Source organism: Chelmon rostratus, chromosome 3 (genome assembly GCF_017976325.1).
Source record: "Chelmon rostratus isolate fCheRos1 chromosome 3, fCheRos1.pri, whole genome shotgun sequence".
NCBI classification, from domain to species: domain Eukaryota; kingdom Metazoa; phylum Chordata; class Actinopteri; order Chaetodontiformes; family Chaetodontidae; genus Chelmon; species Chelmon rostratus.
The window spans coordinates 13,447,325-13,461,628 of NC_055660.1; the positions used below are offsets into that span (position 1 = coordinate 13,447,325).

The following is a 14,304-nucleotide window of genomic DNA, read 5'->3' on the forward strand; positions in this document are numbered from 1 at the left end:
GAGAAACATGAGGATGACAGAGATGAGCTGAATTCCATGAGCGGTCCGGTTCACTCTGAAGGTCTCGAGACTGGAACATTTTGGGTAACAACGGGGGTTTCTAAGAAATGATTTCATGGGCCAGTTCATTATTCTCCACATCTGTTTGGTGACATCCAGAAAATGTCATGGAAATCGCTTGGGGAATCCATCCAATTTAGTTAGTTCACTTCAGTTTGGTAAAGAAAAAGTACCTTTTTACATTTATGGTTCATACTTTGGCATCTATTACAGTTTTTGACAGCGCTGGCAGTGCTGATATAGATCGTTCTCTACATTGCCTAACACATTTAAAAGTATTCAAGCTCCCACACATTTGCCCTTTGGCCCTGTAAGCACAACGGATGCCTGCATCAGTGAACCGTGGTGGAGAGAGGGTTTCATTGGCCACATCACGCCAATGCAACAATATTTATGAATAATAATGCAGTACAGTTCCCCTATGTTTCACACCCAGAGCCACCAACCTGTCTGTGGTAAGCAGGGAAATAAGCTGAAAGGAAAATATAGAAGTATTTCTAAGGAGGCAAGAGAAGTAAGCAAGTAAAATAAATGCACAGACCACTTTTCTTCCTAGTTTATGCATCTTTAGCATCGGTTTACTGTGTGACTATTCTGAGCAAGCAGAACATTCTGACATCCCACCGACATCATGTGATTGCGTGTGTGTGTGTGTTTTTGTGCATGTGTGTTTTCTGATGTGAATCTTAAAGAAGGGCGGCCACGTGAAGCAGTGGACAAACTGTGCGTGCCTGAGCTGTGTATGGTTGTGTGTGTGTGTCAGTGGCGAGCATGCTCATTTTTCTCAAGAATGCTCGTGGGCAGAGGCAGGGCCAGTAATGAGTGAAGACGAGAGGGAGGGAGGGAGCAGTGATGCAGCCGGTCTAAAAATAGCACCGCCTCCATACCCCTTCTGCCCCCAACGCTTCCCTCCGCTCGTCCCCTTCTCCTTCCTCCACCTCTTCATCATCTCTCTCCTTAATGAAAAAGGCTGCAGGTGTGGAGGGCCGATTGAGATGCTACTGTCCTCCTCCACACACCCTTCCTTCCTTGGAGAGAGCAGTGTGTGAGGTTAACGCCGGACCATAGAGCGAAGAGGCAGGAAAGGGATGGAGGGAGGGCGAGGGACACAGAAAGGTTGCGCATGCTTGCTAACAAAGTGTTCCAGTTTGACATCAAGACGCCAAATGCCAGCTCATGTTTCCTCTCTGCATGATGCAGAAAGCAGCCTCATGAGCACAAAATCGCCAACATACCATCACTTGTGTTATTGCTGATTGATACAAGTTAGTCATCAGGCATTTTAACAGCAATTTCAGACTGGGATTCCTCAAGAGAGCTACAAAAAAATGCCTGACTGCCTTTAGAGAAACATTTCAGCCATTGAGGCTAACAAGCCAAACATGTAAGTTACAAAAACCTGCTAACGTAGCAGTTTTTTTGCATTGTGATACATAACCACAAAGACTTGGTCACTCATTCCCCTTAAAAACTGTATGTTTACAGTTCCAAAGTCTTCTTGAGGTTTATGTGCCTTGGTGACTTGGTTTTTATATTACATTTGAAATCATATTGATAATATTCCTTATTAACATAACATTATCCCTCTAATTTCCAATGGCAAATAATTTTAGGGAAGAGGACTCCAGCCTGGACTACATTTTTTGTTTTTACCAATAAAATATTAAACAAGACTCGGAGCTTGCAGCCATGCCAGCAGCTCTCTGAAGCTGTATTCAGGCACATTGGCGGTTTGAGCCAAATGCTCATGTAAACATGTTAACCTGCTCACAATAACAATGCTAACAACCTGATATTTAGTTGCAGCAGAGGCTAGTGGGAATGTGATTAGTTTTGCATATATTTAGTCATAAACCGAATAGAAATGTGTTCAAATTTAGGTTTGTTTTTTTTGATGATGATGACACTAGGTGAAGTCAGGGAATTATAGGTATTTTAAGTAACCTTTAAGTTACCCTTAAGGGAACATCAATGCTGATACAAAATTTCATAGCAATTCATGCAATAGTTGAGTTGTTGAGATATTACCAATGTGGTGGACCAACCAGCATAACGATCCAAAGAGGCACAAACACAGCGTCTCATTAGCTTTTCCTGGGGCCTTTAAATCATCGCTAAAGATGCCTAAAACATCATTTTTAATTTTTAATTTTTTATTATTATTTGTCTTTTTTTATATATACATACAATTATTTGTTATCTTTTACAGCTCGTAGATTGCAAATGGATGTAAAATCCACATCAGTTTGAGCCAGGTTTCTATGTTCTGATATACACACTCTTAGAGGTACAAATACAATCTAGATTCCAAAAAAGTAAGGACTCTGAATAAAACATAAATAAAAACAGAGTGAAATCATTTGCAAACAGACTGTGTTTACGAACCGTGGCTTTGCAAGTGTTCCTGAGTCCATTTATTAATCTCCTTTATACAGCCATGTGTTCTCAAAGTGGTGAACCTCGCTCCATCCTTGCTTCCTTCGACTGAGTCTTTCCAGGATGCTCCTTTCATACCCAATCATGATACTATCACCTGTTACCAATCAACCTGTTTACCATTGAAATGTCCGAACAGGTGTTTTTGTAGCGTTCCACAACTTTCCTAGTGTTATATATATATATATACTTACTGTATATTATTAGTATTGTTAGTATTGGTATTATTATAGTACTAGTATTAGCAGTAGTAGTATTCTAGTATTCTATAATTTTTGTTACCTGATGTAGAATGTTGCACAACAGATATAATTCTATATAGATGGCTGTTATTTATTTACATTTACATGTTTTATATTGTTTATTATTTATGTTTGATTTATATTGTTGTATAGTGTACATATGCACACATTCTCTAAAACATTTCTTATTTCCTATTTCTATATATATATATTTCTATATATTTTATTTACATTTTCGTCAATGGGAGCTGCAACTGACCCAGTTTCCCCTCGGAGATCAATAAAAGTGTTCTGACTCTGATTCTGATATTTACAAAAATCAATGAAGCCGATGAGGTAAAACATGACACATATTGTCTTTGTCCTGTTTTCAATTGAGTACATTCTGTTTTATTTATATTTCAAAACAGCGTTCAAACTTTTTTGGAATCAGGGTTGTACAGTAGCACATGTACTGGTGTTAACTGGGCCAGAACTGGGTTAAAGCAATGGGGAATTACCTCAAAAGGCAACACTTTTCAAAGCAAGGTGACTTAAATTTCAGCTTTCCCCCCTCACACAGTCAAGTGGATTAGATCTCAGACATCTCTTGAAATAATGAATAATGAAGTCTGTGTCAAGCAAATTTAACAGACTTATATTCTGCTTCGGCTGGCACTTCAGACGTTGAGTGATCGGCGTCAGCAGCTAAAACGTGCTGTAAATGTGAGCCAGGCAGTGGAAAGAAGGGCTTGAAAGCAAATAAAGAAGGACAGAGCAGAGGAGAAAAACTGTCCTGTAATCCCCGTCGTGACTGACGCCCCTGGTTGTTGGCCTTCATGGTCTGGGCTGATGTACAGCCCTTTGTGTGCGCTCCCTTTGTATCGCTGTCACATAAACAGAGACACAACAGCTGGGTAAACTATCCAAGGTTCACCTCTACCTTTCTGTCTGCCTTTTACTCTCAATCACACAAACACACACATTCAGAAACCATCACTCACCGCAGCAAAATCCACACACCCTCACAAACACACTCAGCCTCGGTCTTCTCCAGACAGAACCAGCTCCCTGGGGGTTCGGCCTGAGGGTTTGTCACTTGGATGGAGTTATCTGATCATCTGTTATCAACTGGAGTACAAAGTCCTACACTGCACTGTGGGGAGAATACTAACACTATAGGCATTTGCATGTGTGTGTGGTCTCATATTTAAGGTTTTTGCTGTAATGCCGTGCTGACTGTAGGAGAGGGCAGGAATGAGGGATTAGATGGTATCTTAGTAACCTGCTCCTGTTATTGACTCCATTTTGTAGCCCTTTGTGTCGCCACTCCTCAAGGCAAAGGCAGACAGGAGAGGAGAAGAAAAACTAAAGAGAGGATGAAAGGAGAGGAATGCAGAGGAGCGTGACGGAGCGAGGGATCTGATGCTATTATAGCAACTTCCTCCTCCAGTGTGATTGACTCCATTTTGTGGCTGTCCACGTTCCTCGTGCTTGCTGGTCCATGTAAAGTCCCTACACAGGTCAGGTGCAGGATACATATGTGATCAAAGTTTTTTTTTTTTATTTCATTTTATTATCAGAATATTTTTCTTATGGTGCAAAGACAATACTTGTTAAGAAGGTAAATATAAAAATGTCAAAAAAAATGTCAAAACATTTGGGCCTGATTCTGCCATGTTCACTGGGATGGCTACCACTAGCTGCACAGCTAACTGAGCTAACTAGCTGGCGGCAGCTAGTAGCTTCAGCCGAAGACAGGTACGGCAAAGAGTATAGTGAGCAGCAGTTACTCTGATGATGAGCTGATTGACTGATTGAGGTGCATTTAAACTTCATCTACAAATTCAAGATTATCACTTATGAGGCATTTAGAGAAAAGATGATGCTGGAATGCAAATCACCTGTAGAGTTGTTTAAAACATTAAATAAAAATACAGTGGAGGTCACCAGAGTGTTGTCCTGTGCCACAGTGTAAAAAAAGTTTGTATGAATTGTTGAAAGCACAAAACTAGAAGGTAGAGTAACCATAAAGAGGTCATTTATTTTACTCAGACTGTTTCAATTCAAATAATTGCACCAGAGTTGGGTGAAGTGCATTTGCAGCCCCTGGACAGAAAACACGACGGATAAGTTCAGGACAGTAATACAAAACAATGTAATCAGTTGTCGTTTCACAGGCATTTGGGCGCAAAAACATTTGGAATCAAAAAATAATCAACAAATGTAGTTATTGGTTATCCTCAGCAAAGATGATTCATTCCCAGTTTCACGCAGCTGGATAAAGCCTATATGTCCTCACTCACATAACATAACGTGTTCACTAAGTAATGTGTTATTCACATCAGTGTGCTCAGTAGCTGTCGTACTAAATTGCAGAGTAGCGGAGAAAGGCTCATTTTTCCACAGTCAAAGTCCATATTTGAAGGGAAAACCCAAAGGCACAGTGAGCAAAACTGTTTGAAAAAGACATGAGGGATTATTCATAAAACTCCCCTGCAGGGCTGTCGTGACATTATGAGCTGAGAGCGTCACGCTGAAGCATTTTGTTATTCATAAATTACCCGGTCAGTCTAAATATACCGCCTGGCTACAGTAGGTGGTCTTTTGGGCTGGAAAGAGCTTTTATGAATTACTACAAAACATGTAAGTGGAGAACAGGTGGAGGTGTTGTTCTACAAATACAGTACTGAGCAGTTGGGTTGAATTAGTGAACGGAAAGACACTTTTACTATACACACAAACAGTGGGATCATGGCAAGCAGACTTCAAACATAGTCTTTGCAAACACATACAAATTAAAACACCACCAACACATAAAGCCAATAAAACTGTAATCACGCTTTTTAATGGTACAATTGTTAGTAATTTTTTATTACGTTTTTCAGTTTTTATCAAATACTTTTTATTACAATTAAAAAGTTAAGTCGATTTCTTGCGGCTGAAAATTCATTAATCAGCAACTTTTTTACAGTTGCCAATTGCCAGTAATTTGTTATTTTGCAAGTTGCAGCTTCTCAGATGTAAGAAATTGCTGCTTTTCATTGTTTTAATACCGCTGTAAATTGAATGTTTTCAGGTGTATCCGCGTAAAGACACTGCTGGTATGTGGCCTTAAAAACAGTAGGCATGGGTCTTTTGGGCCACCATTCACTGCCATTGTGTGTTGCCCTTAACCGTGAACATAATGAAAGACAGCTCTCTCCCGCCAAATGTTTTCGAACTGTATCCTGTTTATTGATGGTCCGAAGGTTGCGACAGCACCATGTGCTACAAAGGGCTGCCTTATTTCTTTTCTCACAGTCCCACCCCTTCCTCTCTTCTGCAGCTCTTCTCCATCGTGATCTTCGGCTGCATCGCCAACGAGGGCTACATCAACCGTCCCAACGAAGTGGAGGAGTACTGCATCTTCAACCGCAACCAGAATGCCTGTAATTATGGCGTCTTTATGGGCTCCATGGCCTTCCTCTGCTGCATAGCCTTCCTGGCTTTGGATGTCTACTTCCCCCAGATCAGCAGCGTCAAAGACCGTAAGAAGGCAGTGCTGGCTGATATCGGATTGTCAGGTAATCCCGTTATCTATGCATACTTTATCTACTTGATGTCCTGACACAAGAAAGTGGATTTTTTTCATGAAGAATCTTGTTTTTTGGATTACTCGAAACCATCTGATTTTTTTTCATTTTGAACCCATCTTTAAGATATTTAAAATAAATTACAATGAGCTTGCAATGAGTGCAACAAAGGACTAATAATAATACTTTGTACTCTTCTCATAGAAGAGTGAAGCTTCTTCGGAGTAGAACACAGAGACGGATGCATGAACAGGGATATAAAAACACTTTGCTGTGCTGCAGGATTGATGCAAATGGACCTGGGACAAATAATTTCAAGCTGAATGGCTCTTTCGAAATAGATGCAGAAAGTGCGGAGGAGCTTCTAAGGCAATAACATTTAAAAGCTAATAAAATAAATTACTACAAGTCAATTACAGAGAACATGTCCCACAATACAGTATGCTAGCTTACTTCATCACCCAAAGACATTACAGCCCTTCTTTACAGATATAGATTTTTTGACCCCAAAGATTAGTGCACCAACCAAGTGCGACCAGTTATTCAATGACCAAGGAGTTCATAGTCTGTGGCAAGTTGTTTACAAGGTTTTGAGATACACACCTACCTCCTTGGATCTGCAGTGCTGTAACATCATCAGTTAAATTACAACATTACATTACAGCAACCTTATCATAGACTAAAAAAATGTTCAGTGGCACTGTGAGCAACCTTTTTCATATTACATAGAGTCATTTGATGCAATGTTAATGGATAGACGGATAATTTGTGAGAAAATTGTTCCTCATTAATGAGTGACAAACAAAGGCTGCTGAAGATTTTAAAATCATTTGTCAATGACCGTTTGTGCTTTCCAGTTCCAAAAAACAGTCTAGTGACTATAAATCTGATTGGTATTACTGCTCATTTTTCGCCATCTCTAAAAAGTTGTCATAGCATACATGCTGTGTGTCAACACTGCTCTCTTCCCAAGTCTTCCGCTCATTCACAACAGTTTTGCGCTACCAGACTGCAATGTGCTGGTGTAGGGGGTCAAGGTGCTTTACTTGGAGTTATATCGAGTTATCAGTACCAGAGAACATCTTTTATTCCTTTTTCCTAGGCAGATTTTCCCTGCTGATCAAAAGCCCCAAAATACCAGAGAGGGTCCGTAAAAAATGGCATTTCAGAGACTGAAGAGATTGTTAGTAAGGTTATCATCACAACAAAAGGAGAGGAGGTTGGAGAGGGATAATAAGTAGTGGAGTACTCTTCTGGCACTAACAAGCCTCTGAGACATTGACTTTGGTGTCTCGGCCAGTGGCTTCCTCTGCTTCTCGACTGCACTGTTACTGCAGTGAACTCAGACACGATGACAAGATAGTGGAGTGCTGAGTCCGTTAATGAGGCCGTTCCTGTCACATACCAGATTCTCCTTCCCTATTTTCATCACTCATGCACTCTCTGTCTCCCTCTCTCACTCCCAGTATCTCTGCAATGTAATATGAAATGCTTTATACCTGGGGAACATCTGGGAACACGTGTCCTGATCAGACCTGGGTGTTTCTGATCTTTACACTCGCCAACTGCCACACTTCCAGCTGCAGTAGATGTGTGATGGGGTGTTCCTTCATATTTCAGTCCTCCTCTAGCTGCAACAACGGGCCTGCAGGATAGAACTGTATCTGGTTTTGGGGGCAGTTCCTGCTGTTTCTCTGCTCATTTTACACGTGGTGTTCCACAGGAATCTGTCCTCGGTCCCTTGTTGTGCTATGCTAATGATATACAATACAATACAATCTAATTTCCAACTCAAGCTACAGAAGTTTTGTTTAGCTTTCTTGGCCTGCCCTTCCTTTGTCGATGTAAAGTCAAAGTTTTTTACTTATACAGTCCAGGATTTTATGCCTTAACTCCAGTAAAGGTCAAGACAAAATGTTACAAGTTCAAGTGGTGTCTTGTTATATTTCTGTCCTTATTTTAACATTGTCTCTGTACATGTCTTTCTTTCCAGCATTCTGGTCCTTCATGTGGTTTGTGGGCTTCTGTTTCTTGGCAAACCAATGGCAGGTGACCAAACATGAGGACAACCCGCTGAGGGAGGGAGGGGATGCTGCCCGGGCAGCCATCACCTTCTCTTTCTTCTCCATCTTCACCTGGGTAAGGGCCTCCACACCTGATTGATGCACAATATAATACAACATGACATAACACCTGCCATCAGGTGTCGATGGATAGTGCTATGGATGACTTAAGAAGACAGAACACCTAAGATTGTGGATCACCTTTAGGTTCCTCCTTTGCTTGCCAATGAGCTATTGAAATTATACATTCCTTGACTGCTGTTCTTCTTTTTGGTTTGCACTTGGAGTGTGAACATATGAATTTTGCATTTGTGTGCATGCAAACTCATAAGTGTGTGCATGTTGTTCCAACAGGGTGCTCAGACTCTCTTCTCTATGGAGAAGTTAAAGAATGTGTCATTTGAAGAGGAATACATCAAGCTGTTCCCCCCTCAGCCCAGTCAACCTTTTGTCTGACTCTGCTCTGTCTTCTCCCCTTGCTGCCTTAACCCTCCACAGCTGGTCCTTCACACTCCTGTTGCTTGCCTGTGGCTGCATTTGTTTAAGGGCGCATGGCAACATCAAGTAGAGCTAGAAGTTAGGGTTTTTTTTGTAATCCAACAGGAAGACATGCAACTCAAGTGTTTTTGCCAACCATAGTTAAACAACTTCTTTCCAGACTCCAACACATTATAATGATAATATATGTGCAGGTGGGTTGATTCGAATGTTGATCCAGTATGCATGACTCAACAATGACATGGCCAAATGCTGAGATTTCTGGCCTTTCTGGCCCCGGAATGAAGACTCACTGCCCACTGGAATTTTAAAATGCTCCCAACCAAAAAGTAATATTACATTTTCATTTGGATGTCTTTTTAAAATTTTAATAGAAAGACAAGTAGAAAGACAAAGAAAAGTATGCAAGCCGAATGTTTCTTCTGAAGGATTTGGTCATTAAATTTTAAGATGTTAACCCAGAGAAGCTTGTGTGTTCTCCATCTGCCATATGGGTTCCTCTTTAAGTTTTTCGACAGTTTTAACTCCACAAGTGTGCCAGGCAGCTCAGCAGATTGTTGCTGACGTAGCTAGGTGTATGACAAGAACAAGCTCTTCCCAGCTAGCCTTTCTACCGGACCTGGAGCCCTTAAACAAGTGTAGTCTTGCGTTACAGAACAGGCCATCGCTTCTTCTCATCATTAACATGATGGTTTACAGAGTGATTGTGCTTTTCACCGTAGGGGTTCGGAATGATTAAGTTGGCAGTTTTATTTTGTTTAAAATGTGATTTCTCTGATTTTTTTTTTAGTCTTTGTACATTTATCAGAGTGCTTTGCTTTTAACTGTAAAACGATTGTATTGCTTTTGGTTTTTCATTAAGTTAAAAGTCTTCTCTTCAGTCTCCAGACTTACATAGGAGGATTGATACCACTCACACATTTTAATATGAAGCTTGAGCCAGCAGCCTTATCTTAGCATAAAGACGATAGAATTTAGGGACATAGTGAGTCATGCTCTGTTTGGAGGTCACAAAATCCATCTACCGGTGTATGAACAGGAAGATTTAGGTATTTATGTGGTGTTTCAAGGTGTCTGACAATATATTTACATCTTTTGAGACATTAGCAACTCCAACATCCATTAATCCGTTAACTACAGTTGACAATTTCTGCATTATCTGTTAATCCACATATTATTGTCTTAATTAATCAATTAATTGTTTGTCCTCCAAATCTCACAAACTCACTCATCAAATTGCTTTTTTCTGTCTGACGGACAGTCCAAAACCTGAAAGCATTCAACCATATAAAGCTAACTTGTTAACACGTTTTATCTCATTTGTTTAATTTGTGCAAAAAACTGTGTGAAAACAATTTCTTTGCCACGAGCAGTGACATCCTGTAGAGACAGGACATCAGGAACAAAGAAGCACAGGGATATACCTTGTTGATTAAGGAACTTTATATCTGCTGCTTGGTGGACTTTGTTACAGAGCCAGGCTAGCTGGTTCCCCTGTTTTTAGTCTTTATGCTAAGCTAAGATAACCAGCTGCTGACTCCAGCTTCACATTGACAGGCATTAAAGTGATAGTAATCTTCTCATTGAACGCTGTGCCAGAAAGTGAAGAGGTGTATTTCCCCAAATCCCCAAACTATTCCTTTAATTTCTCCAGTTTTGTGTTTCAGTTTTTGTTACTGTACCTCTTAGCATATCCGTGGTTTCCCCTCTTTGACTATTTCATGAAGTTTAGTAGGTAGATTAGTTCACAGATTCACAGATTAAGCAGACAATTTAAGTGAAGTGTCAAACTGTTTGATTCATAGGACAACATGGATTGTCGCTGTGCATGTTATTGGGTCACAAATAACTTTTATTATTATTATTATTATTATTATTATTATTATTATTATTATTATTACATTATTATTTTAGCAAACGTGGACTACAATAATACAATTTTTCTAAAAAATGTATTGACTTGTTTTCATATTTTGCAATCAACCAGCCCAATAAAATACTTGATGTGGTGTATCAGACTGAAAGAGTAAAAACTGACTGATTCGATCTGTCTGCAACATCTGATGGAGCTAACACACACCAGTAAAGAAAACCCTGATAAAACTTCCCAGCACTGAGAGCTTGAATCAGCTCAACTCTCCCTGTGGATGTTTCACTGTGTGCTCAGGGTGTCCTTAGCTTTCATCTACTGCTTCATTATACATCTCTGAGTATCAGCAAAAAGGAGATTTGTATGTTTCATAGTGCGGGGTCTCAGCTGTTTAATAATGCACACGGACGCTGTTTAATTGGCTTGGTCCCTATCCCACTGTGAGCTGGAGTGGCGCTGAGGTCGTGTTACTCATTATGGAGCTGAACAATGGACCAATAGCCTTTTTGTACTGTTGCCTGTAGAACTAACTTGCTCTGACTGACTTAATGACTCACATACTATCTAATTAGCTTTGCAAGCCAACTAATAAGTGTTTCCTTCTCTCTCTTGTCCCAAAACCTCTGCAAAACACTTCTGCATCACTTCTTCCACCTCTTTCCATTTTTCCACACCTTTCACCCATTTATTTATGCTCTTTGCCTCCCTGCCGTCTTCCATCTCTGACCTCCATCCCCAAGGCGGGCCAGTCCTTCCTGGCCTTCCAGAGGTACAAGCTGGGGGCTGACTCAGCCCTCTTCTCCCAGGAATACACGGACCCCAGCCAGGACGCAGCCGGAGCCCCTTACACCTCCTTCGGTGGGGATGATCTGGAGAGCCCAGGAGGAGGAGGGGGCCAGGCCAACAGCGACGGGGCCTTTGACGGCACTGGTGGCTATCAGCGTCAGGACTACTGAGATACTGGGGGAAAATATACTTGGGTGGTAAGGGGGATCTGGATGAAGTTGGGGTTTATATAGTTTCTATCACACTAAAAATCACTTGGCCAAAATTTACCCAGTACATAGCACTAATTTAATACCAGAAACTGTACTTTTGACCCAGTGTTGGACACAACAAGCTTAAAAGACCAGCGTGTAAGATTGAGGGGGATCGATGGCAGAAATGAAATATAATATTCATAAGTATGTATTCATTTGTGTATGATAACCCCAAAATAAGAATCATGTTTTTGTTTCCTTAGAATGGCCTCTTTAAATCTATAGAAGTAGCAGGTCCTCTTCCACGAGGTCTGCCATGTTGCACTGCCATGTTTCCACAGTAGCACAGAGCACACAAACTGAACATTGGCTGTAGAGACCTCCTTTCTCACTTTCTCTCTCTTTTGCGACCACCATAATAAAGGGAAAAACGAGGGGTATTCAGTTGGTTGCAATTTCTAACCTCACCACTAGATGCCACTAAATCCTACACACTGGACCTTTAAGTTTTACTTTAAAACTGTCACAAATCTAGGAAGTGTACCTGCAACGGACACACATATTATTAATAATAATCAGTAGGAAATAGGGACATGTTAGTTTAAAAAAAAAGCTGGAGTAGATTATAACTTAGCAAACATGGCATATTTAAGTTGGCGTAAATAACACGAGTAATATAAAAAGTAACACGAGCATTGGGTCGGAACAACCCATTGTTTTGGCTGGTCTTCTATCCATAGGTACCAGTTAAAGTAACACAGTATTGCATTGGCTGTATAATTTTGACCAAATGATTATTAGTGTGTACATGCAACAATGAATGCATCTAGCTGCGTGGAGAAGGATTTCGTACCTGTGACATTTCAGTTACTTGGCTGATTTCCATGTTTATGTGTGATAAAAAGCAGAATTTATCTCTTGGTCTGAAATTGCTAGCAATGATCCAGATATCGGGAGGCACAGGTAACCTCAAGGGGTGGGACAAGATGTCATTTAGGTACAAGTCTGCAGTAGCAAGGGGTTCAGGATATCTGTGGGAAGGGGTGCAGAGAGACACAGGGTGCAGTCTAAGATGTCAGGAACAGTTTAGGGCTGAAAAAACAGGATGGTGGGAAGATTTGGAGGTCAAGCTTTTGCTGAAATGGTCACCCTGTAGCAGATCAATGCTTGTGACCACATTGCCTTCATCTTCTGAGGTCTGCTGTCAGTCAGCAAAGTGACTGCGATCAGTCTTAATTCAAACACACACAACAGAAACACACACACGCAAGCACACATTCACAGCGAATTGATTTTGAATAGACAACACAAGTTTCTGCTGACAAAATTCCTTAGAGGTGCATATCTGGCAACTAATCCCCTGAAGTGTAACACGAGAGTGTGTTTGTGTGTGTGTTGGAGGGTCTCTTTTGGGTTTTAATGATGTGTGGATGTGTGACAGTGGATGTTTTCTTGTTTCCCTGAAGAACCCGCTTTTTTTCTTTTCTCGATCGTTGCCTTAGTGCTGACTGCCAAGCAAAATCCAGCAAACACAGGGCAACGTAGACCCTACATACACAGTATCCCAGTTCTCTTTCAGCATCTTTAGAGCAAATTCATAGCTAATTGAATTTTGTCTTCTTTTTGTCCTTAAGCACGTAAAAACCCAGAACAAAATAAGCATTTGTCATCATTATATAGCATCTCAAATGACATAAAACTGACAAGTCTCACATCAGCAGGCCTGCAGACGACTTACTACACGGACGAACTGCAGGTTATTTATCTATTGCGTTTTCCACTTCTTTTTAACAAGTCTACGGATGAGGCAACCATGAACGTCTTGAGTATTCATGAACATTATGAACTTGCATTGCTCCATTTTCTTAAAGAATAAATTATATCTATTCCTCTATAAATATATGTAAATCTATAATTCAGTCTATTAGAGTGTTTGAAAAAAGATTATGCTTTATTTTAGGGCATTATGCTAGTTCTGTATATAAAAAAAGAAAAGACAAGAAAGAAGATCTATGTTCTGTTGAGTGTAGTTGTGATAAGATATAATGGTGAGGTCATCCATGCCTCATCCCTTATGTTGCTTTAAAGATATGGAGATGTTTTTATTTTGGGATAATAATACTAACTATAAAAATACAGCAACAAAAAATGTGACCAAATTATCAAAGTATATATACACATATATACTTTATACTGTACAACCGTGTAGATGTAGAAATGTGTGATGTTCCTTTGTGAAATCTGTTTAAAAGCAAAAGTAAGATTTAAGAAAAAGATTCTGTACAAATGTATGTTTTTGATGTGTTTGATTTTAACCAATAAAAATAAAGAAATACCTATAAAGATATAAATGACTTGTCTTGGACTTTTGGGGATTTCATTGCCATCTTCTGTTAAGTCTGATTTTCAATAATCTGCTAAAATACAGTAAAATTGTTATGATTAATTTTTAACTCCTTAGACTCAACAAGTGTTTTGGATACACTACATCTACTACATTACTTCACAAATTCAAACAACATAAATATGACTGGATTGTTTGTATAGGAAATGCTTATGAATGTTTTTCCAAGTGTTCCTCACTTTTGCAAAGCAACAGGT

General features: G+C 40.0%; 1 protein-coding gene across 2 annotated transcripts in view; it reads left to right on the plus strand.

The window, feature by feature from the left end:
* The window catches only part of LOC121627437 (synaptogyrin-1-like), a 25,013-nt gene extending 10,992 nt beyond the window's left edge, over nt 1-14,021 (plus strand). Inside the window, exons 2-4 of one of the 2 annotated variants that reach the window (XM_041966351.1) lie at nt 6,046-6,283; nt 8,286-8,431; nt 11,464-14,021. In XM_041966351.1, coding sequence (XP_041822285.1) covers nt 6,046-6,283; nt 8,286-8,431; nt 11,464-11,679 — 600 coding nt within the window. In that variant the 3' untranslated portion in view covers nt 11,680-14,021. Of the gene's footprint in view, nt 1-6,045; nt 6,284-8,285; nt 8,432-8,709; nt 9,579-11,463 lie in introns of those variants that run through there. The other variant, XM_041966360.1, reaches the window with a different exon arrangement.
* Nucleotides 14,022-14,304: the final 283 nt, after the last annotated feature.